We start from the raw sequence: 22426 nt of genomic DNA on the forward strand, positions 1-22426 counted from the left end.
GAGGAACACCAAGAGAAAGATAGCCACAAAAAAACTCCTGTCTTCGAAAACTCTTGAGCTAATTCGCCAATGTGGTTTGGTGCATGCCTCGGGCAACCACAAGCTAACGTCCGAGCTCGCAAAGCAGTGCAGAGATGCGATCAAGGAAGTCCTCAAAGAGAGAAGAGCAGATGTACTGGTAGATGCGGCAGAAGCTGGGAAAAGTATTCGTTACGCCCGCCTGTCCTTCGCCAACTACAAGACCAAGATGACTGCCCTCCGACGTCCTGATGGATCCATCACATCCTCCAGAACGGCAATGGAGAATATTATCCATGACTTCTACTCAAATCTCTTCGATAGCCATGTCCACTTGCCGACATACCAAATTCCACAGGATGGATATGTCGTTCCCAACGTTCTCCCTTCCGAAATCCGACATGCCATTTCGTCGGTAAAGAAACAAACAGCACCCGGCCCAGACAAGGTCATACCTGAACACCTGAAGAACCTGCCATCAGTACTCATCAATACACTGGCTCGGCTCTTCACTCGCTACCTGTCTGAATGCAAGGTTCCATCCCAATGGAAAACCAGCAGGACTGTACTCCTGTTCAAGAAGGGAGACATCCATGACATTGGCAACTATCGCCCGATCTGCCTATTGTCTGTCATCTACAAGTTGTTCACTCGAGTCATCCTAAATAGGATTGGCAGAACACTAGATGAAGGACAACCATGCGAGCAAGCTGGGTTCCGCAAAGGATTCAGCACCATCGACCATATCCACACAATAACCAAACTCATTGAGGTTTCTCGGGAGTGCAAGATGCCGCTCTGTTTAATGTTCATTGATTTAAAGAAGGCCTTTGATTCTGTTGAGACGGAAGCGGTCACTGAAGCCCTAGCCAATCAGGGCATTCAAGCCCAATACATCAGGATCCTCCGTGAGCTGTACTGCGAATTCACTACCAGGATCTCACCATTTTACAAAGAAGTGATAGTTGATGTCAAGAGAGGGGTTCGGCAGGGTGATACCATTTCACCAATACTCTTCAGAGCCACCCTCGAGAACATCATGTGACGACTGGAATGGGAAGGAATGGGAGTGAAGATAGATGGTCGGCAACTACACCACCTCCGCTTTGCTGATGACATTGTTTTAATAACACCAAACATCAGCCAAGCGGCACAAATGCTGGCTGACTTTGACCATGAGTGTGGAAAGGTAGGACTACAGCTGAATCTTACGAAGACAATGTTTATGAGAAACAGCCTCGTTCCTGATGCCCCATTCGCTCTCAACGGAACGACCATCTCCGAATGCAACAGCTATGTGTACTTAGGTCAAGAAGTCAACATGACAAATGACCTGGCACCGGAGCTGCACAGGAGGAAGAGAGAGGCTTGGAACGCCTTCAAGAACGTCGAAGAAATAGCTAAGAGGATGAAGAATCTCCGGCTCCGGGCACATCTCTTTGATTCCACTGTTCTTCCTGCATTAACATGCCTCAGAGACCTGCCCTACGCAAACAGGATGAGAACGCTATTCAGGTCTCCCAAAGAAGAATAGAAAGAGCTATGCTTGGAATATCACATTTCACTCAAATGAGAGAAAAAATCCGGAGTTCCGACATCCGTCGACGATCAAGAATTAGGGACGCTGTCTCATTTGCCAAGGTGTCAAAAATCAGATGGGCTGGTCACGTAATGAGATTTAAAGACGACCGCTGGACTAGAACTGTTACTGACTGGATTCCACGGGATGTCAAAAGACCGCGTGGCCGCCCACCTACCAGATGGTCAGACTTCTTCGTGAAGATCATGAACAATTGGTTTGAGGCTCTTCATGTTCCCAAAGCGAACAGATGCCATTGGGCTACACTAGCACGGGACAAGGACAAATGGAGACATTACTGGCGCCCACTCGAGCAAATCGACGACTAACGGGAAGTTAAGTGATTAAGTGACTAAGGTGTAGGGTAACATTGGTTCATCCTTTCTCCTCTGTCCTTTCTCCCTTGCTGCAGGGAGCTTAGGTTTATTGAGTTACACCCATCACAGTGCTCCAGAGGCACCCCCATTCCTCTGTTTGTCTTTAACCTTTCCTTTTGTGCTCTGCTTTCCCTATCTGTTGATCACCTATATCCCCAAATTAGACCCTATAACTTATAAGGTCAGATTCTTCTAAAGACTCTGAATTTTGTATTTGTCAATGAAATATGCTTTCCTCTTTCCCTTATGTCCTTTGCATCGTTTACTTCAGAACAATTTCCTTTTTGTATAGACACAGGAAAACAGTTAGTGCTATGCTTTGTAACTTAGGCGTTAAATGACTCCAAATAATATTTGCTCCTGGGCATCTGTCATATTTATTTGACTTAAGCCTCAGTTGCCTTTAGTTCCCAACACCCCAAAAGGAAGGTCCTGATGAAGGAACTTGGATGGACCCAGGATAAGCTGTAAGCTATTCTGGCATCGAAATGGGACAGGTCAATTGCCATAAAACTTACAATAATTTAAAAGCACGGTCATGGACAAATCTGTCATGACCTAAAGAGAAGTGACTGGACAAGGACCCCGCTGGGGTTAGGAAGGACTGACTAATCTGGTCTGAGGACTGTAGTCTGAAATATATAGTGAGATGTCCCCAGGAGACCCACCCTATAAGCTTTTACCTGTATCTCTTACTGTGTCCATACTGTAACACTGCACTGTTCTCCCGTTGTCATCGATTTTGCTCAAGTGGGTCCAGTAACATTGTGAGACTTGTTATTACTGTGTTTGGCATATTGAATATGTCATGGAGAACTTGCCAGGCTTTGCTATACGGGCAAGAAACTCTCAGTAGCTTTCTGGACTTTCCGAGAGGGGCGGAGGAGTCGAACTCGGGTCATCGGCCGCATGGGCCGCGTGCAAGGCAAACACCCCACCCGCTGTGCTATCGCTCCAGCCCAACCTAGTCCAAAGAAAAAAATTCATTTTTTTTGGGAAGCAGGAAAGTGTTGGGCCACACTTGCTGGTCCTCAGGACTTACCCTGGTTTTTGTTTGTTTGGCTTTGGTTTTTTGGGCCGTGATGCTCAGGGATTACTCCTGGCTTTATACTCAGGAATTATTCTTAGCAGTGTGTGGGGTCCATATGAGATGCCTGGGATCAAACCCAGGTTGGCTGCATGCAAAGCAAATGTAATTTCCCTACCCACTGCTCTGGCACCTCTCAGGACTCACCCTGGCTCTGTGCTTAGGGATCACTCCTGGCAGTGGTCAGGGAACCATACATGGTGCTCTGGATTAACACTAGGTCTACCTTGTACAAGACAAGTGCCTTATCCTCTGTACTGTCTCTCTGGCCCCTGCAGAGAGAGAGTTTCTCTCTTCTTCATACTTTACTTCACATCCTTGAACATATGGATTCTATTTATAATTAATATTTTAATACTGTTAATGTCATCATTCTCTCATTTATTTTTTATTTTTTGCTTTTTGGATCACACCCGACGATGCACAGGGGTCACTCCTGGCTCTGCACTCAGGAATTACTCCTGGCGATGCTCGGGGGACCATATGGGATGCTGGGAATTGAACCCGGGTCGGTCACATGCAAGGCAAATGCCCTACCCGCTGTGCTATCGCTCCAGTCCGCTCATCATTTCTTTACTGGTTTCTTGACTTTTCTCCTGTGTATATTTCCATGCTTTCCATACATCTAATGATTATTTTGGTTTCTGAACATTGTGAAATTTTAATTTTGTGCTATATTTTGTAATACTCCTATAAAGAATGCTAGGCATACCCTGAAAGGAAGCTACATTTTCCTTGTGAATTAATTTTATCCTTTTTAGGATAAAAGCAGTGCTCAGAAGGTTCGGGGGCCAATCGAGCTGTGGGTTCAGTGCAAGGGCCCAAAAATGCAATGTTGCTCAGGCCCAGCAGAGGTGCTGAAGGCTTACAGGGCCACATTCAGATATTCTTTGCCTCCAGGGATGCAGCTTCCAGTGCTCTGGAGACCATGTGGTGCCAGTAATCAAATCCATGTTGTCTTATGGAAGGCATCTGCCCTAACCACTGTACTCTCTCTTGGTTACTGGTTAGCTTATTAAGTCTTGCTTTAAAACTTTTTTTCAGAGAAAATCTAGGATAATTTAGACCCATTTAATGAATGGTCTTTCTAAGATCTCTGATAAAAGTTCCATATATTCTATACTCTGATTGGAGGGAACTAAAATGATTTCAGCCTGTATGTGAACTCTGGGAGTTGTTTATATTCCTTGGAAGTTCATGTTCCCCAGCATACCAGTATTTTGCCCTCAACATGCACAAATTTATCTTTAGCCAAAGACAAGAGATTTCTGGAACTACTCTTCTACAAAATGTTGCCTTTTAAAGTTCTAGCCTCTTTGGCCTGCCATCTCCATGTTCATTCTCTTCACCTCAGCAAGATTGACAGAGAGTTTTCTCCTTGTGCTGCAGCCTTGAAACTGCTTCCAAAATATTCAAGAATAATTCTATGTATATTTATGAACCTCTGCTGCAAAATCCAGCTATTTTTCTTTAAATAAAATTCATTTTCCTCAGTTCTGCAAGATTTCTTGCAACATAGCTGACAAACTGTCTCAAGTCAGAAAAATCATAAAATCACTTTTTTCCCTTTTCTTTGGTCAGCATTGCCTGTTGTTTAAGGTTTAGAAAGTTTCGCTTGAAGTTTCATATATTTTCTCTATTTCCCCTATTGTAAATTCAGAGAGTAAGTCTAATTTCAATTAGTCTACCATGGTTAGAAACAAAAATCTTATTTTGACAATTTTTAACTAAAAAATTGTTTGTTTAGTCAGCTGTCTTGACTAGAAGATACACTCCCAGGGAGACGCAACTAAGTTTGTAATTAAATACCACCAAATTCCCAGTGCTTAACAAGTTTTAAGTTTCCAAAACTTTAAGAAATACAAAGAAAAAATTGTTTCATAGTACCGCGACTAGATGGTGGCATGAATTGGTAGAGGAAGACAAAGTGGGTGGAAAAAAGAAAATGGAGCACATAGCACAGGCATTGCCAGAGTTCATGTGGTTGCCAGGCTTCCATGTGGTTCTTGTTTCCGGTCTGTGATACATCCTTTCCACTTGGATGAGGATATTTCATAACAAAAGGCAGGAAGCAAATGCTTCAAAATGCTGGTATTGTTTCAAAGCTGTGTACGTTTTTCACACTTTCTGTAGTTAGAAATTTTAAAATAATCTTTAAAGATTCTCATATAATTGTTTATGCTTTTATTTCTTTCTTTTTGGGTCATACTTGGCGATGCACAGGGGTTACTCCTGGCTCTGCACTTGGGAATTACTCCTGGTGGTGCTCAGGGGACTTTATGGGATGTTGGGAATCAAATCTGGGTTTGCCGCATGCAAGGAAAAACACCCTAACCGCTGTGCTATCACTCCAGTCTGCTTATGCTTTTATTGTGTGACAATGGTAAAAGTTATCTCATCTCATGTGTTCTCTGCTTTCTGTTATCCAAGGATTGGGAATATTAGGGTCAGTAATTCCTAGAGTCACACTCCTCCAACCTATTCAATCACTCCCTCCTGTTCTTACAGAGGTGCCTGGATTGACCCAGAAGGCTGTATAGATGATGGCTGATCAGACTAAGTAAACTGATAGAAAAGCCCCATGCTTACTACTCCTCTTGCAGCAGAGGGCATTTTTGTACCTCACATTCATTACCACAAAAACATGTTTTAGTTTTTGTGGTACTAGGACTCAAAGTCAAGGTCTTACACATGCAGGATAAGTGTTCTAACTGGCCCATATCTTTTAAGACATGTTCATAACAGATATATGTAATAATTCAATGTCTTCTGATTCAGAAACTTCATCTCAATCACTACCAGTAAATCAGCAAGTTTTACCAAGAAACCTTTGGTGCACAAGGTGGCGTGGCCACATTCTAAGTTGTGAGAAGTCTATCAAACTGAATCACTATTTCCTGTGATTATATGAGCTTCAAAATGCTTAGTGAAAAGGAAAATTGGCATTTACAATTTGTCCCTAATTGTTAACTTACCACTAGAATGAATGGTTAAGTTTCACTGATCCTGCTTACTTTGGCATTTCTTCCCAGTGAAATCATCTTCATCAACTTCCAGGGAGACAACATCTGTTCTTCTGAGTCAGTTTTTTGATGTGACAAGCTTCTCTTTTGTAAAGAGTTGCCTTGTTTTTCTACTTCTTGAAGGTCAGATACAAGCTCTCCAAGACAAAGCCCATCATATGAGGAGAATGTCAGGTCTAGTTTCAACAATCAGGATTTTGTATTAATCATATAAAATGAAGTTTTCACTCACACTTTAGGTTTAAGTTCACCACATAATTCTTGGGAAAATTAAAGATGAAATAATTCTCACTCTATTCTACTCTAAGCAGTTACTCATAGCCTCTGTGGCTACGGCTTCACACAAACCTATGGAAAAAAACTGAATCAGGACTTTGCAAAGTGGAATTTTAAAAGGAATTTATAGATGTTTTTCAAGCTAACTTGTATGCATCCCTTTTTCTCTATTGGGTTCAACAGCAATGAGCCTTATTCTATTAAAGGTCCGAAGTCAGATACACGTAGCATAGTTTAAATGACTTTATTAAAGACTATTAATATAAAATACAACCAAGTTACAAGAAGAATATTTCCATTTTAAAAAGCATATCAAAGAAAGGGAAGCTGTTACAATATCCACGTGGGTGGGGTACTAGTTGGGTGATCTTGCTGTTCCCAATTGGGGAGGGATTGAGGAGGCAACAATCCCAAACCCAGGGGGAAGTGGGGATCCTAGTAGAAAGAACTGAGATTAGTTTCTGACCTCCTGAGGAAGATTTTGCAAAATATAGCCATCCAAAGCAGGCTACTGAATCCTTAAGCTGAATCCCATATGCAGAGGGGAAGGAGTGGTGTCCAAAACCACAAACAGGCTTTAGCTCAAAAGTGTGTGCTTTTAAAAATATATATTCCGTTGTGATGGAGGGAAACATAAGTGCTTGCTTTTCCCTTCCCAGGACACAAGTCTACATAGCTTCCCAGGAGGATGGGGAAGGAGCCGACAGCACAACCTGGCTGGGTTCAGAGGACTTGCATTTGTCTTCCAGGACTCGCCTCTTTCCTTCACATCCCTTTATTTCTAAACACAGAGCAAAATAACAAAAGTTTAGGACTCCCTCTAGCACCTCCCAAATTTTACTTCACATTTAATTTTGGGAGATTGTGCCACTAAATACTGCTTGGGAATGGGCCCTTACTACAGGGAGCAGAAGCTTCAATAATCCCTCATCCCCTCAGCTCATGGGAGAGCCTGAAGAGAACACTGGACTTTATGAGAAAATGGGAGTTAAGTTAGAATCATCTTCCACAAGATTACACAGATCACCTGGGGCTTAACTAACCCATAGACCCTTCTTCTAACTATACCAACCCAAAGAAACAAACTCACACCTCTATTTTATTTTTCCACTTTTTTGGGTCACACCCGGCAATGCACAGGGGTTACTCCTGGCTCTTCACTCAGGACTTACTCCTGGCAGTGCTCAGGGAACCATATGGGATGCTGGGAATCAAACCTGGGTCGGCCACGTGCAAGGCAAACACCCTACCCGCTGTACTATCACTCCAGCCCAGTTTTTTTTTTTTTTTGGCTTTTTGGGATCACACCCAGTGATGCACAGGGGTTACTCCTGACTCTGCATTCAGGAATCACTCCTGGCAGTGTTCGGGGGACAATATGGGATGCTGGGGATTGAACCCGGGTCAGCAGTGTGCAAGGCAAATGCCCTACCTGCTGTACTATCGCTCCAGATCCTCTATTTATTTTTTGAAGGATGAACACTCCACTGAGTCATAGCACCTTGTTCCCAAAAGTGAAAGTGGTACAGCTCAGAGCCCAGGGACTGGGTACTGACACCCTGCTGCACTGTTTAAGCTGGGATCCTCTTTCCTTCATCACTATGCTAGAAACTTTTTTCTCTTTCATATTTCAACTACGTTTAAACAAGCACAAAAGAACCTGTATTTGCCATGATACAGTCACCAAAAGAGGAAGGAAAAATCCAGGAACACCAGGGATCAAATGAGGTTTAGAGACATGAAGCAATTGTCAGGAACTGAAATACAACAAAGCCACAGCTTTGGCAAAATCTTCTGGCCAAAAAAAAAAAAAAAAAAAAAAGTTGCTGTGTGCTTTACTTTGGACTCAGATAAAATTCTGGAAATAATTTCTGATGGTCCTATGAAACTGAAGGCATTTTAAAGGAGACGCTTTATTTATTATATGGAAACCAGGTGCTTGCTGGCAGGCTTCACAGGGATTAAGGCTTTAGGTGAGGAGAACACAGTGAGAAGCTATGTGTGGAACACACTTGTATATGTGCTGTAGCCTGGCATGACTCAGGGCACAGGCTTTCAGGGTAAGGCACATAGTCCTCCCTGTCAAACCTTGAGCAACAAAGCCCACAGAAGGAAGACAAGTGCAACTCCAGAAGATGCCACTGCTAGGACCACAAAGATTTTGGGGGGTAATGCTGAGGTGATGCAGAAACTTGACTTTTCTGGTCTGTCTATAGTCACGGTGGAGAAGGGTCCATGGTGATGTAGCTTGACTAGTCCTTGGAATGAGGGATGTCCACTGGCCCTGTCTGTCTCAGGCTGGAAAGTTCTAACACAAGTAAGCTGAAGAGTGGAATCATCCAGTAACTCATGCCATCAACCCTGACTACTGTGGATGCCCCACCATCAGAGCGGCAGAGACCACAGAGCCACATAGAGATGAACTTCCAAAAGAAAACCAGTAAAAAACCCAAGAAAAGTGGGAAATTACTAAATCTACAACTGCTAAATCTAGATACAAAATTTTTAAAAAGTTAATATAAAAATGTTAACGTGCAACTCTTTTTAAATGATGAATAGTTTGAATAAGTATCAGGGCAGCTTAAATACGATCTCTGCCATGTGCCAACAGTCTGTTTCCTGGAAATGACATGAGGGTGGCACACTAGTTAAGAAATTGGCTTCAACAATGGAACTCCTTGGCAACTGAGAATTTGGTGTGAACACATGGTCAGGTGGGGCAAAATCCTCCAAGTCACAGTCAACATGCCACTATCTTAATTGCTGAAGATATCAACAATCAACCATCAAAGGTAATCCCATATACTTTTGTAAAAAGGAGGGTAAAAGGGCAGATGGAAATCACTTTTACAATTTTTGTGACATGAACAAGAAAAATCGCCAGTGAGAGGAGAATTGGGTAGAGCTAAGAGCAGAAGTTTTATATATGAGTTATTGAATTCCTGACTTTCTTTAAAAATTCCAAATGTAAAACTTCTGTTATCAAATCATTGAAAATAGCATATATCTGGCATTCCAAAGAAGTAAGAAAAGCGTATTCAGAAACCAGAGAAGTACAGAGGGAAAATATCACCATTCTGATCTTCCTTCACAACACCACTTTGGAGAACATTCTGGGTCTCTTGAGCATTCTTCATTTGTTTTGCTCTTCTCCTAACATATTTTACCAGTTGTCCAGAAAATCAAATCCCGTCTTCAAGATGATATTACTTGAGCTGACCTGTAGAAGGGACAAAATGACCAAATTAAGGTATGAATCTTTTTTCAGTTATGCACAATTCAAAAATAGCCTCTCGCTTAAAATGACCCAAATGAAAGTGTCTGCTCTGTCTCAGATGCTCCCTGACCTCAATTTGCCTCAGTGCTTGAACATACACACAAAAAAACTCAAGTAAGCTTCATGCAAAGTACATCCTCCCAGGATTCTACACTTCATCCTCACCATCCCAGGTATGTCTGTGAGCAGTTTATAGACCTACTTACAGAGAAAGAGAGAAAAATGTTGTCTTTTCTACTTCTGAATGATAGGCATGTTTTAATTTAGTCATTATGAAAAAAAAAGGAACAAGTTACAATGAGAATATTTCCAAAGTAAAGCACAGATACAAAACATAAGATACAATACAAAACTGTGTTCAGACCAATTTTGCAAGAGCTCATCTTGCTATTTAAGATGCACTTTTCCTCCAGTTTAACAAAGACGTTCATTTGGACTGAGGTAATCCGAGACAGAAAATTTAGATCCTCTGCTAGTGACCAAAAAAAATGCTTTACAAGGAGGCAACAGCAGGTAATAAACTAAACAACTTCTCTTGAATCCCATTTCAGGCTGTTTTACTGAATATGGGATTTATGCAAAGAGCATAAATGCATGAAACATGGAAAAAGTTGGTTTAGGCAAGTTTGTCTTTTTCTGATTTCTGATTAGTTTCTCAAATATGGCAGTAGTCATGTCTGTGCCGTGCACTCAGAAATTTGTTGTTTCAAAGGATGTCATATGGGGCTGAAGCAATAGTACAGCCTTGCACACGGCTGATCACATTTCAATCTCAGGCACCCTATATGGTTCCCTGAGCCACACCAGGAATGATCTTCAAAACAAACAAAAATGAAACAAGGATTTCATATGCTCTCTTCTACTTTCCACTCCCCCTCTACACCTGTAGATTCACTTTTTGATTCACTTTTCAATTAAGACTCATAAAAAAATTTAAATTAAGACTCACATAAAGAATATGTATGTCTTAATTGTAAATAGTCCTCCCAAGAAAACTCACTGCAGAGGAAGCACCAGTTAGGGAAAGACAAGTCATCTCAGGCTGCTGTGGCAGGGAGCTGTCCCTGTTTCTGCAATGGATTGTCTGACACAGGGGACAACTGTGCAGAACCTGATCCAGCTTCATCATCAAGAGGAAGCCAGAAGACCTATAGCACCAGCCCCAATAAATAATCTCAAGACCACAACTCCTTTCCGTATGACAAGGTGATCAACTGCAAGACTGATGGAGGTAGCAAAGGTATGGTCATGAAGCAAAGTTGTGGCCAGTGAAAGTCAAGTCATCTTGAGGCTGGAGCAACAGCACAGCGGGTAAGGCATTTGCCTTGCCTGCGGCCGACCCAGGTTCGATTTCCAGCATTCCACATGGTCCCCTGAGCACCACCAGGGGTAATTCTGGAATACAGCGCCAGGAATAACCCCCGTGCATCGCCGGGTGTTACCCAAGAAGCAAAAAAGAAAAAAAAGAAAGTCAAGTAATCTCAAGAGGAGCCAAGATGGTGGTGGTGTGCACACAGTTGCCAGTGACAGCTCTTGGAACTCTGAATTGTGAGGCACGATGGCACAGAAAAGCTCCATAATTTTGCAGGAATGAATTATGCGTCAATTCTTTAAGAGGCACTTTTTCATGGTCAGCCTGGTGCCTAGACCTGTGGTGGGGCTCCAAGTTTCTGCCACAAACAACCAGCTTAGGCAGTTGGGCAGCTCCAGAAACTTGTGGCCTGTCACCCACTCTGGGCCCAGAAGCTACATCAAGATTAAAAAAAACCACCGCTGTCCCCATCCCCCTGGCTCAGGGTGGGGACTGTGGAGCTCCTGCAGGACCCCAAGTACTGGCCGTGAGTCAGAAGCCTCGAATGTTGATGAGGAAGCAAACACCAAGAGTTCCTGAGTGCATACTCCAAAGAAAGAGCAATGTCATTCGATTTCTACCAATGTCATCTGATTTCTACCAAAGAGAGAAAGGAAATATAAAGAGCACTGGTAGGAAGATTAGGGATATAAAGCAAACAAAAAGACAAGGAGGCAGGAGAGAGTAGGGGTTGAAAGGAGGTACCAGAGAAGGTAAACCAGAAGAGGAGAGTCAGTAAGGTGAGGAGGAGCTGGTGGGGGAGTGGGTACTCTGTCACTTTCCCCCTACTGGGAGAAAGTTGGGAGAACACTATTGAGAGAGGCATCACTGTGAGAGGACCACCATTTCACCAGAGGATGACTAGCATCACAACAACAACAACAACAACAAAAAACCCACAACTAATTAAAATAGGGCAAGGACACTGACCAAGCAAGTGGAAGCAGAGATAAACAAACGGGACTATCTTAACCTAAGAAGCTTCTGCACCTCAAAAGAAACAGTGACTAGGATACAAAGATAGCCTACGGAATGGGAAAGGATATTCACCCAATGCCACAGTAACAAGTCTCACAATGTTACTGGGCCCACTTGAGCAAATCAAAGAACAAGAGGAGGACAGTGACAATGACCCTTCTGATAAGGCGTTAATATCAATATACAAGGCACTGGTTGAACAGGAAGAAAACATCCAATCTCATCAGAAAATGGGGCGATGAAATGAACAGAAACTTTCTCAAAGAAGTAATCCGAATGGTCAAAAGGCACATGAAAAAATGCTCTTTACCATTAGGGAGATGCAGATCAAAACAACAATGAGATATCATCTCACACCACAAAGACATGCCAACACATCAGAAAGAACAAAAGCAATAGGTGTTGGTGCAGATGTGGGGAGAAAGGGACTCTCCTTCACTACTGGTGGGAATGCAGACTGATTCAGCCCTTTTCGAAAACAGTATGGATGATTCTCAAAAAATTAGAAATTGAGCTCCCATTTGACCCAGCAATACCACTTCTGGAAATATATCCCAGAAAGGTAAAAAAGTACAGTCAAAATGACATCTGCACTTGTATGTTCATTGCTGCATTGTTCACAATAGCCAAAATCTGAAAAAAAAAACCCATGTGCCTGAGAACAGAAAACTGGTTAAAGAAACTTTGGTACACCTATACAATGGAATATTATGCAGCTGTTGGGAAAGATTAAGTCATGAAGTTTGTTTATAAGTGGATGGTCAGGAGTGTATCAAACTAAGTGAAATGAGTCAGAAAGAGAGGGACAGACATAGAATAACTGCACTCATTTGTGTAATATAACATCATATGAGACTAACACCCAAGGACAGTAGAGACAAAGGCCAGGAAGACTGCTTCATGGTTGGAAGCCTGCCTTATTGGCTGGGGGAGAAGGCAGCTGTGATAGAGAAGGAATCACCTAAGTCAATGATGGCTGGAGGGATAGCTTGGGATGGGAGATGTGTGCTAAAAGAAGATAAAGGAAAAAACATGATGGCCTCTAACCATCTGTATTGCAAACCATAATACCCATAAATAGAGAGAAAGAGGGAAATTATTTGCCATACAGGCAGGGGGAGGGGGTAGGTATACTGGGGACATTGGTGGTGGAAAATGTACACTGGTGGAGGGATGAGTGTTCGATCATTGTATGATTGAAACTCAAACATGAAAGTTTTGTAACTATAGCTCATGGTGATTCAATAAAAAAAATTAGAAAAAGAAATAACCATTAAAAAAATTTAAAAAACAGGGCAAGGACTTTGAATAAACAACACTCCAAAAATATACCAGAGATTATAAACTTACTGATAAAAAGATATTATCACTAATCATCAGAGGCATGCAAATAAAAACCACAATTAGATGCCATCTCATATCCATTAGAATGGATGAGCAATGAGAATTTTCATTACAAGAAAAAATAATGAGCAATGGTGAGGGTTTACAAAAACTAAAACCCTTCTGGGCCTCACGGGATGGGGGTGGAGCCAGCCCTTTCCTCCCCGTCCCAACAAGACCCCCAAGTCGCTGCCCATGAATGGCCTTTCTGGCTCCTGATCAAGCTGCTTAACGGCCATGATCCCAGAGACTCAGGAACAAATCTCGGAACCCAGCAGATTTTGGCCGAAATCCCTCCAGATTTAAGTGTGAAAATTTTGGAATTTCAAAATCATGCAGCCACTTCTGCAGCCACACAACAGCATATGTTATGCATAACCAGCAATAGAAAACAAATTGTCTACTGTAGCCTTTTCAGCAGATCTGAGTGTTGGGGTAAAATACCAAATAATAATGGTGAGTCTGGTGTCAAAATATTGAATGTGATCAAAGTAGAGAGAGTAATGTGGAAATCGTCTGCCCCCACAGGTAGGGGGAGGGTGTGGGATGGAGGCATACTGGGCTTTTTGGTGTGGAGAATGGGCACTGGGGAAGGTACGGGTGTTTCATTGTATGACTGAGACTTAAACCCAAAAGTTTTGTAACTGCTCTCATGATGATTCAATAAATAAAATTATAAAAAATGAAAAAAGAAAACTGGAACCCTTGTACAGTGCTGGTGGAAATGTAAAATGGGATAGACAATAATTGCTAGATAATATGGCTATTCTTCAAAAAGTTAAACACAGAATAACCCTATGATCCAGAAATTCTTCTTTTGGGTATACAACTCAAAGAACTAAAATCTGAGACTTCAACAAATATCTGTAAGCCTGTGATTGTTTTCAATTTTCTATTTTAATTACAGTTTAGGTAACAATAGGTTACAATAGCGTTAACTGTTATAGTTATGATGTGAAAAGTTACTGAATCTTCACTATCAACAAGACTCCCCAAAACTGGGTTATCTTAGTTATGTAATCCAGGTTAAGAGTTTCCATTGTTTGATAACATTTATTCACTTGTTTTGTTTCTAACTTCCACAGATGAGCAAGATCATCTCATATTTGGCCTCTCTCACTTACTTTTGCTTAACATGGATGCCATCCAAGAAGGAGTAAGGAGCAAGATTTTATCTATTCTCATAGCTGCATAGTAGTCCACTCTGCATATATGCCACAATTTTTTTCCAATCCATTCATTTGTTTTAGAACATTTGTAATGTTTCCATATCCTGGCTATTGTGCTAAGAGCTACAATGATTACAGGTAAATAACTGTCTGTAATAGCTTTATTCATAATAGCCAAGAGGTGAAAACAACCCAAATTGTGTTCATTAATGGATGAATGTAAAAACAGAAATGACCTATTTATATATGCAATCTTTAAAAGGAAGAAAATTCTGACACGTATTACAATATTGATGAACTCTGGGACATACGGTAAGTAAAATAAGCCAGACACAAAAGGAAAAACACTGTATAATTCCTTTATGTACAACACCTACAGCAATCAAATTAGAAAGTAGAATGGTGGCTAACAGGGCTTAAGGCAGGGGAGTGGAGAGTTAGAATTTATTAGAAAAAGCTTAAATTCTTCAAGACCAATTTCAATGGATGGATGGTGGTAATGACTGCATAACAATATGAATGCAATGCCATAAAACTGGATAGTTAACATAAGTATATTTTTGTGTTATATAGCGATAGCACAGTGGTAGGGCGTTTGCCTTGCACACAGCCAATATGGCCGATCTGAGTTTGATTCCTCTGCCCCTCTTGGAGAGCCCGGCAAGCTACCGAGAGTATCTCGCCCGCATGGCAGAGCCTGGCAAGCTACCCGTGACGTATTCGATATGCCTAACACAGTAACAACAAATCTCCAATGGAGACATTACTGGGCCCTGCTCGAGCAAATCGATGAACAATGGGAGGACCGTGACTGGGACCTATCTGTAACCACACTTTTGAAAGCTAATATATATTAAAAACAAAACCCCAAAACAATACCAGAGTTAAGAAGACCAGCCGACTCTTATAGGAAACACAGAAAATACCAGGCTCCTCTGAAAATAGAAGTTGGGGGCTGTATGAACACTAACATGCACGTCTAAAAGCAAAATTTCTCTACAAATATATGGCTTCATCTCAGGGCCAGCATCATGCTGGAAGTGAGAAGAGACATATCAATTCCTCCCCGGATTTCTCACTGTGAGCAGACTGCTCCTTCACTGGGGCTCAACAATCACTGTGACCCCTTCAGAAACTTCTAAGAGGAAAGTTTCTAAGTAGTGCTGTCCATCTTCAGGATGCATGGGACTTAGAACCCTGCTCATGGTCTCATCCACGTACACAAGCAGTCTAAGATTTCCCCTCAGAAAATGATCTCGGACATGTCTATCTTACAGTTTGTTTTATTGGTCATAAAATCTCAAACTACTGCCTCCTTCTGAAATATAATTAATGATTTTTTGTTATTGTTGTGTACATTCCTCCAACACTTATTACATTCTAAATTCATAAGCAAATGTCCTTCTCCTTTGCTGTCTTGTTTTTCCAGTGCTGAACACAGGCCTCATATATGCAAGGAATGCATCCTAACACTGAGTCACATCCCTGGCTCTGTGTATAAATTTCTTAAGGAATGCAGACTAGAACTGGTGACCCTAAAAAAGTAGGAAACATTCAGAAGTCATTCTCACCATTTTGTCACTTGAAGAATCTCTCTTGCTTCTTGATACATAGCCCCTCATCCAGTGACTAGCTCAAATCTAATTCTCTTCCATGTCAAGAACTCCTTTCTTCATAAAACTAACATCTAACCCTACCCTGCACTTGAAAACGAGAAGCTGCCCATCACTTCTGAAGTCCCCATGGTTTCTAAGAATAAGTAGAGAGGCTCCTGGCAGAGGCTTCCTTCACACTTGCTTCGAAACATCTGCTGATCCCTTCACCATTTACATAGCAGCTGAACTTCACAGGCCCCTTGAATCAAGTAGGCATCCAAACCCCTTCCACACTGACCACCTTCTCCTAAGATCCTTGACTTACCTGTCTTCACACACGTATGGGAACAGCAGTGGGCATCAGGACACAATCACGAAGCAAGGTAAAGAACTGAGACAGGCTCACAAAACACGACTCTGCATATTTGTCATATCTGAGTTGAATGAAAAATTCAGCTCTCTTGACTTCTAAAATCTTCTGAGGCATGGACAGGGAGCAGATGATGTGGTGTCACTGTCTATATCTCCCATCTATATCTCCTATGTGAGATTTACCCACAGCTTTCCCAGAAGAGGGGGCCATCTGGTCTAAAGCAGACTACCCACCTGTTCAGGTACAGATTCTGAGAAAAGAGCATCTTCCACATCCTCCACATCCTCTTGCTTGGCCTCAGGAGAGGGCAGCTTGGACCCAGACAGTGACGGGGGAGCATCATTCTCTGTGCTGATACAGGTCTGCATGGGCTGGGGTCGCTCCTGCTCCATAATGACGCTGGAAAGGGTACCCTGTTCCTGGCGGGGGTTTCCTGGCTTTTCCACCTTGGCCTCCCTGTCCTTTAGGGCAGGGTCATGCCGGTAACAGGTAGGCAAGACCTTTTCACCTTTCTCTATGGACTTAATCTGACTGGGCGTTAGAGACTGGAATTCAGACTCAGGCCCCTCTCCCCGAGACAGCTCTGCATTGATCTTCCAGAAGGATGCTTCCTCTTCCTTCCGGGCAGGACCCAAAGCATCCATGATGGAGGACTTACTGCCCTGGGAGGGTCGAAGAGCCTGTGAGACCTGAGTTGTTTTGGATGGTTGCTTCAGCTCACTGGTGGCAAAGCCACTGCTTGGTTCTTGGATTGTTAAGGAGGAAACACTGAATTCCATTTGACTCTACATCCAGGACACAAGAAATGGGAAAAAAAAAAGTCACGTTAATTAACCAAAGCAGTGATGCCAGGTTACTTATCCCCTCCCTGGCACCAGTCACACTGGCTGTAGTCCATTTGCTGGAACCCCTATATGGTGATTTTCAGAACTGCCAACGTATACCTGAAATACAGCAAAAGTGATTACAAAGCCCTGTCACACTCCATACTACCAACAGTTTGAAGATGTCTGAGTGATGTTTTGATTAGCTTTAGCTTGGTCAGAAAGCACCTACAGGGTCCAGCAAAATAGCTTGGTAGAGTATCTGCCTTGCAGGTATGAGGCCACAGGTTAATCTTTTTCTCATTCTGGGTTCAATTTCCAATGGCACTGCTGTTTATAATATCTGGCACCAGAATAAAGTGCAGCCTCTGTTTTCCCCACAACTAAAGTGTGAGTATTATGGGCCACCCATGAACGGCTCCTACAGCTACTGATTAAGCTGCTTAACGGCCATGATCCCAGAGTCACACAAACGAATCTTGGAACCCAGTGGCTTTTGGTAGAAATGTGTCTGGACTTCACATTAGGTTACCAGTGCACGGCCACCCCAGGTGGGAAAAGGTGCCATCCCTCCACCTATTCCCTATGGTGGCTCGGTGGCCACCATCTTCCAGAGGGCACTGGACAGTCAGGTATGGGCCAGCAGTGATGAGACACGCAGGGCCTCACAGGATGGGGGTGAAGCCATCCCTTGTCCTCCCCCGCCCCAACAAGACCCCGAGTCACCACCCACGAATGGTTCCTCCAGCTACTGATTAAGCTGTTTAAAGGCCATGATCCCAGAGTCACACAAACAAATCTTGGAACCCAGCAGCTTTTGGCAGAAATCCCTCCAGACAAGTCTCACAATGGAGACGTTACTGGGCCTGCTCGAGCAAATTGATGAACAATGGGAGGACAGTGCTACAGTGCTTAATTATTAAAATTTCAGAATTCCAAAATCGTGCAGCTGCAGCATCATATACTATTCATAATCAGCAATAGAAAACTAACTGTCTAATGTTGCCTTTTCGGCAGAGCTGAGTGTTGGGGGAAAATCCCAAATAATAACAGTGGGTCTGGTGTCAAAATATTGAATGTAATCAAACTAGAGATTGAATGTAATCAAACTAGAGAGAGAGTAAAGTGGAAATCATTTGCCACACAGGTAGGGGCAGGGTGTGGGATGGGGGGGTATACTGGGGCTTTTGGTGGTGGAATATGTTTACTGGTGAAGGGACTGGTGTTTCATCATTGTATGACTGAGACTTAAACCTGAAAGCTTTGTAACTGTTCTCACAGTGAGTCAATGAACAAATTTGTAAAAAAAAAAAAAAAAGAAAAGAGTTCTTTCCATTTTGCTGAGAATAATGAAATTTTCTGTACCTTTTTTTCTGTTGGATTGTATTCAATTGTGTAAATGTCCCACTTATTTGTCCAATAACATATCAAAAGCACTTTTGTTGTTTAAGTGTTTTAACAATGGTAAATAATGTCATAATAAATATTCATATGGTCAAAAAAAAAGTGTGAGAACTATGACCAAGTATGCAAGCCCTTGTCTTGCTGTGACAACAAAGGGATAGAAAGAAAATAAAAACATCAAATGTATAGAGACAGAAATTCCACAATTAACCTTATCAAAGGTGAGAAATTTATCATGTAACAGAAAGATAAAAAAAAGGGGTCAGAGAGATGGCATAGGGTTTTTAAAGCATATGCCTTACATGCAGTGAACCCCCATTCAATCCTCAGTATGATATGGTTCCCAAACATTACTGCACAAAGCCCATGAGAAGTCCCCTTCAAAAAAAAGTAAAGAGAATTTTGGGAGAAAAACACATGTGTGTGTTGTTTAACGTAACATAAATACCTAACAGCTCAGTAATGAGGGTCCAAACCCTAGAAGAAACCTTTTAGGTTTCTTTCCTCCTGACCTAGACAGGTGGACCTGAAAAGAAAACTTACAGAGCTAGAGCTTATTTTCCTGGAATAAACTAAGAAAGTCAAAAGTAGGCTTAGGTGGTACTGCAGAAACCTGACCCCTCCTCCACTTTCTTCATATGCTGCCTTCAGAGCTGCAGTGAACTCAACAATGTTCATGTGTATCCCTACTTTCACATGTATAAGCTGCAGCCTTAACTTCTGAGGTGGGGCCTTTCCGAGATTTTTTTTGGCATTCCATGAGGTCACTAGTGAAGGTGAAGGCTCCCTGATTCATTTAACAGACAGGAGAGAAATTCACTCTGCAGAAACCCTGGTCCGGGACTGTGAGAAAGAAATATGTAGATTTAAGTCTTCCACTTGTAGTACTTCTTCCAGTAGCCCACACTGACCAAATCAGTACTATATGCAGAGGTTTCCTTTTACTCATCCTGGCTACTCTCACCTTGTTCCTGGTGTCCCAGTCAGCTAGGACACCCTCCAGAGGGCAGGACAGGGCATGGCCCCCGGCCCACGCCCAATCCACATCCCTGCACCTGAGCTCCCCAAATGTGTTTACTTTGATCTGAAGCTTCTAACCATTGTGGCTGCTAAAAAATGATACTGGTGAAATGTTCTGACCAACTAATAATTAAATGGAAACCTATTCCCATGCTCTACAGACAAGGAAATTACCATCTCAATCACCCATAAAATAAATTTTTTTTGGTACCACTATCTCTTGGCCTTTCCCTTCCATTTAATTAATGTAAACTGGAGGGCATCAGAGAGAACATTCAAAGTTCTAACAGCATACTATGCACTCTGGTGGCTGGTTTCAACCCCCAAGCACCACCAGATGTGATCACAAAGGTAAAAAGTGAAAAACAAAAACAACAACAACAACCCCCCCAGGGGTATTATTATTTCAGTACAGAAAATCTCAAGATTAGAAATAACAGAGGTAGCAGAGAGATAGTAATGGATAAGAAGCCTGCTACACCCAACCTTGGTTTTATTCCCAGTACTAAATATTGTTCCCTATATACTGCCAGCAATGATCCCTGAGCCCAAAGTCAGAAGGAAGCCCTAAGCTCCTCTGGATTTGGCCCCAAAATAAAAAAACAAATAAAAGACAATGGAGAGAAGGATTAGATATTTCTCCTTATTTCATAATGATTACTGTAATACTTTTTTTTTCCTGAAACACTGTGAGATACAGTTACAAAGTTGCTCATGATTGGGTTGTCCCGTTTTCCTACTGCCACCAACCCTTCTCTTTGTATCTTGGTCACCATTTCCTTTGAGGTACAGAAGCTTCTTAGTTTAATGTAGTTCCATTTGTTTATCTTTGTTTTTAGGTGCTTGATCTGTGGGTGTTTCATTTTTGAAGATGCCCTTCACTTCAATGTCATGGAGAGTTCTGCCTGTTTTTCTCTATGTACCTTATGAATTCAGGTCTCATTGAGGCCTTTAATTCCATTTTGATCTGACTTTTGTGCATGATGTTAGAAAGAGGACTTTTTAATCTTTTTTTTTTTAATGCAGCTGCCCAGACTTCCTAGGCTTTCCTTGCTCCATTTCATATTTCTTACTCCTTTAGGCCCTCCCGTTGATCGTCGATTTGCTCGAGTGGGCCCAGTAACGTCTCCATTGGAGACTTTGTTGTTACTGTGTCTGGCATATCGAATACTCTCGGTAGCTTGCCAGGCTCTCCGAGAGGGGCGGAGGAATCGAACTCGGGTCGGCCATGTTGGCCGCTTGTAAGGCGAACGCCCTTGGGGTATAGCTCAGTGGTAGAGCATTTGACTTACTCCTTTATCAAAGATTAAATGGTCATATATTTGAAAGTCCGTGTCAGGATATTCAACTGTATTTCTGATCTGAGTGTCTGTCTTTATTCCAATACCATGCTTTTTAAATTACTATTGCTTTGCATTACAGTTTGAAGTTGGGGAATGTGATGCCTCCCATCTTTTTTCTGAGGAGATTTCAAGCTATTTGGGTGGGGGTTTACTGTTCCATATGAACTCCTGGAATGTTTGTTATATTTTTCTGAAAAATGGCATGGATATCCTTATAGGGACTGCACTGAATCTGTATGCTTTGTGGAGTACTTTTTGTATTTTTGTGCAATATTCATCTTATATGTATTTTAAGAGATGGCTATTCTAGTTTGCCTAATTTTGACATTGCTTTTTACCTAGTCACATGGATCATTCATGGTGTGCTACCTATTTTTTGTAACTACTTAGTTATTTATTTTGTTTTTTTGGGTCACACCCAGCAATGCTCTGGGGTTACTCCTGGCTCTGCACTCAGGAATTACTCCTGGTGGTGCCTGAGGGACCATTTGGGATGCTGGGAATCAAACCCAGGTCGGCTGCGTGCAAGGCAAATGCCCTACCGGCTATACTATAGCTACAGCCCCTGTAACTAATTTTTTTTTTTATTAGTGAAACACCATGAGGTACAGTTGTAGACTTACAACCTTTCGTGCTTGGGTTTCAGTTATACAATGATCGAGTACCCATCCCTCCACCAGTGCCCATTCTCTACCACCAATGATCCCAGTAGCCCTCCCACCCCACATCTCCCTCCCCATCCCGCCCCACCTCTGTGGCAGGGCATTCCCTTTTGCTCTCTTTCCTTTAGGGTGTTGTGGTTTGCAAAAGTGGTACTGAGTGGTCATCATGTTTGGTCTATAGTCTACTTTCAGCACGCATCTCGCATCCCGAGCAAGTCCTCCAAACACCCTTTACTTGGTGTTCCCTGCTCTATCTGAGCTGTCTTTTCCCCCAGCATGTGCGGCTGGCTTCCAAGCCGTGGAGCAGACCTCCTAATACTTATCTCAACTATTCTTGGGTGTTCCTCTCCCATTCTGTTACTTTATATTCCCCAGATGAGTGCAGTCTATGTCTGTCCCTCTCTTTCTGACTCATTTCACTTAGCATGATACTTTCCATGTAAACCACTTGTTTGCAAATTTCATGACTTCATCATTTCTAACAGCTGCTTAGTATTCTATTGTGTAGATGTGCCAAGGTTTCTTTAACTAGTCATCTGTTCTTGGGCACTCGGGTTTTTCCAGATTTTGGCTATTGTAAATAGTGCAGCAATGAACATACAAGCGCAGATGTCATTTCAACTATACTTTTTTGCCTCTCTGGGATATATTCCCAGGATTGGTATTGCTGGGTCAAATGGGAGCTCA

General features: G+C 42.3%; 1 protein-coding gene across 2 annotated transcripts in view; it reads right to left on the reverse strand.

Moving 5' to 3' along the window:
- Positions 1-6588: 6588 nt before the first annotated feature.
- The window catches only part of CUNH1orf198 (chromosome unknown C1orf198 homolog), a 42316-nt gene continuing 26478 nt past the window's right edge, over positions 6589-22426 (reverse strand). For both annotated transcript variants that reach the window (XM_056113581.1, XM_056113582.1), the window contains exons 3-4: positions 16720-17271; positions 6589-9580 (exon numbers count right to left, since the gene is read on the reverse strand). In XM_056113581.1, the coding sequence (XP_055969556.1) occupies positions 9524-9580; positions 16720-17271 (609 nt within the window). In that variant the 3' untranslated portion in view covers positions 6589-9523. The remainder of the gene's footprint in view (positions 9581-16719; positions 17272-22426) is intronic.

The sequence above is a fragment of the Sorex fumeus genome, unplaced genomic scaffold (assembly GCF_029834395.1).
Source record: "Sorex fumeus unplaced genomic scaffold, SorFum_2.1 ptg000021l, whole genome shotgun sequence".
In the NCBI taxonomy this organism is placed as follows: Eukaryota; Metazoa; Chordata; class Mammalia; order Eulipotyphla; family Soricidae; genus Sorex; species Sorex fumeus.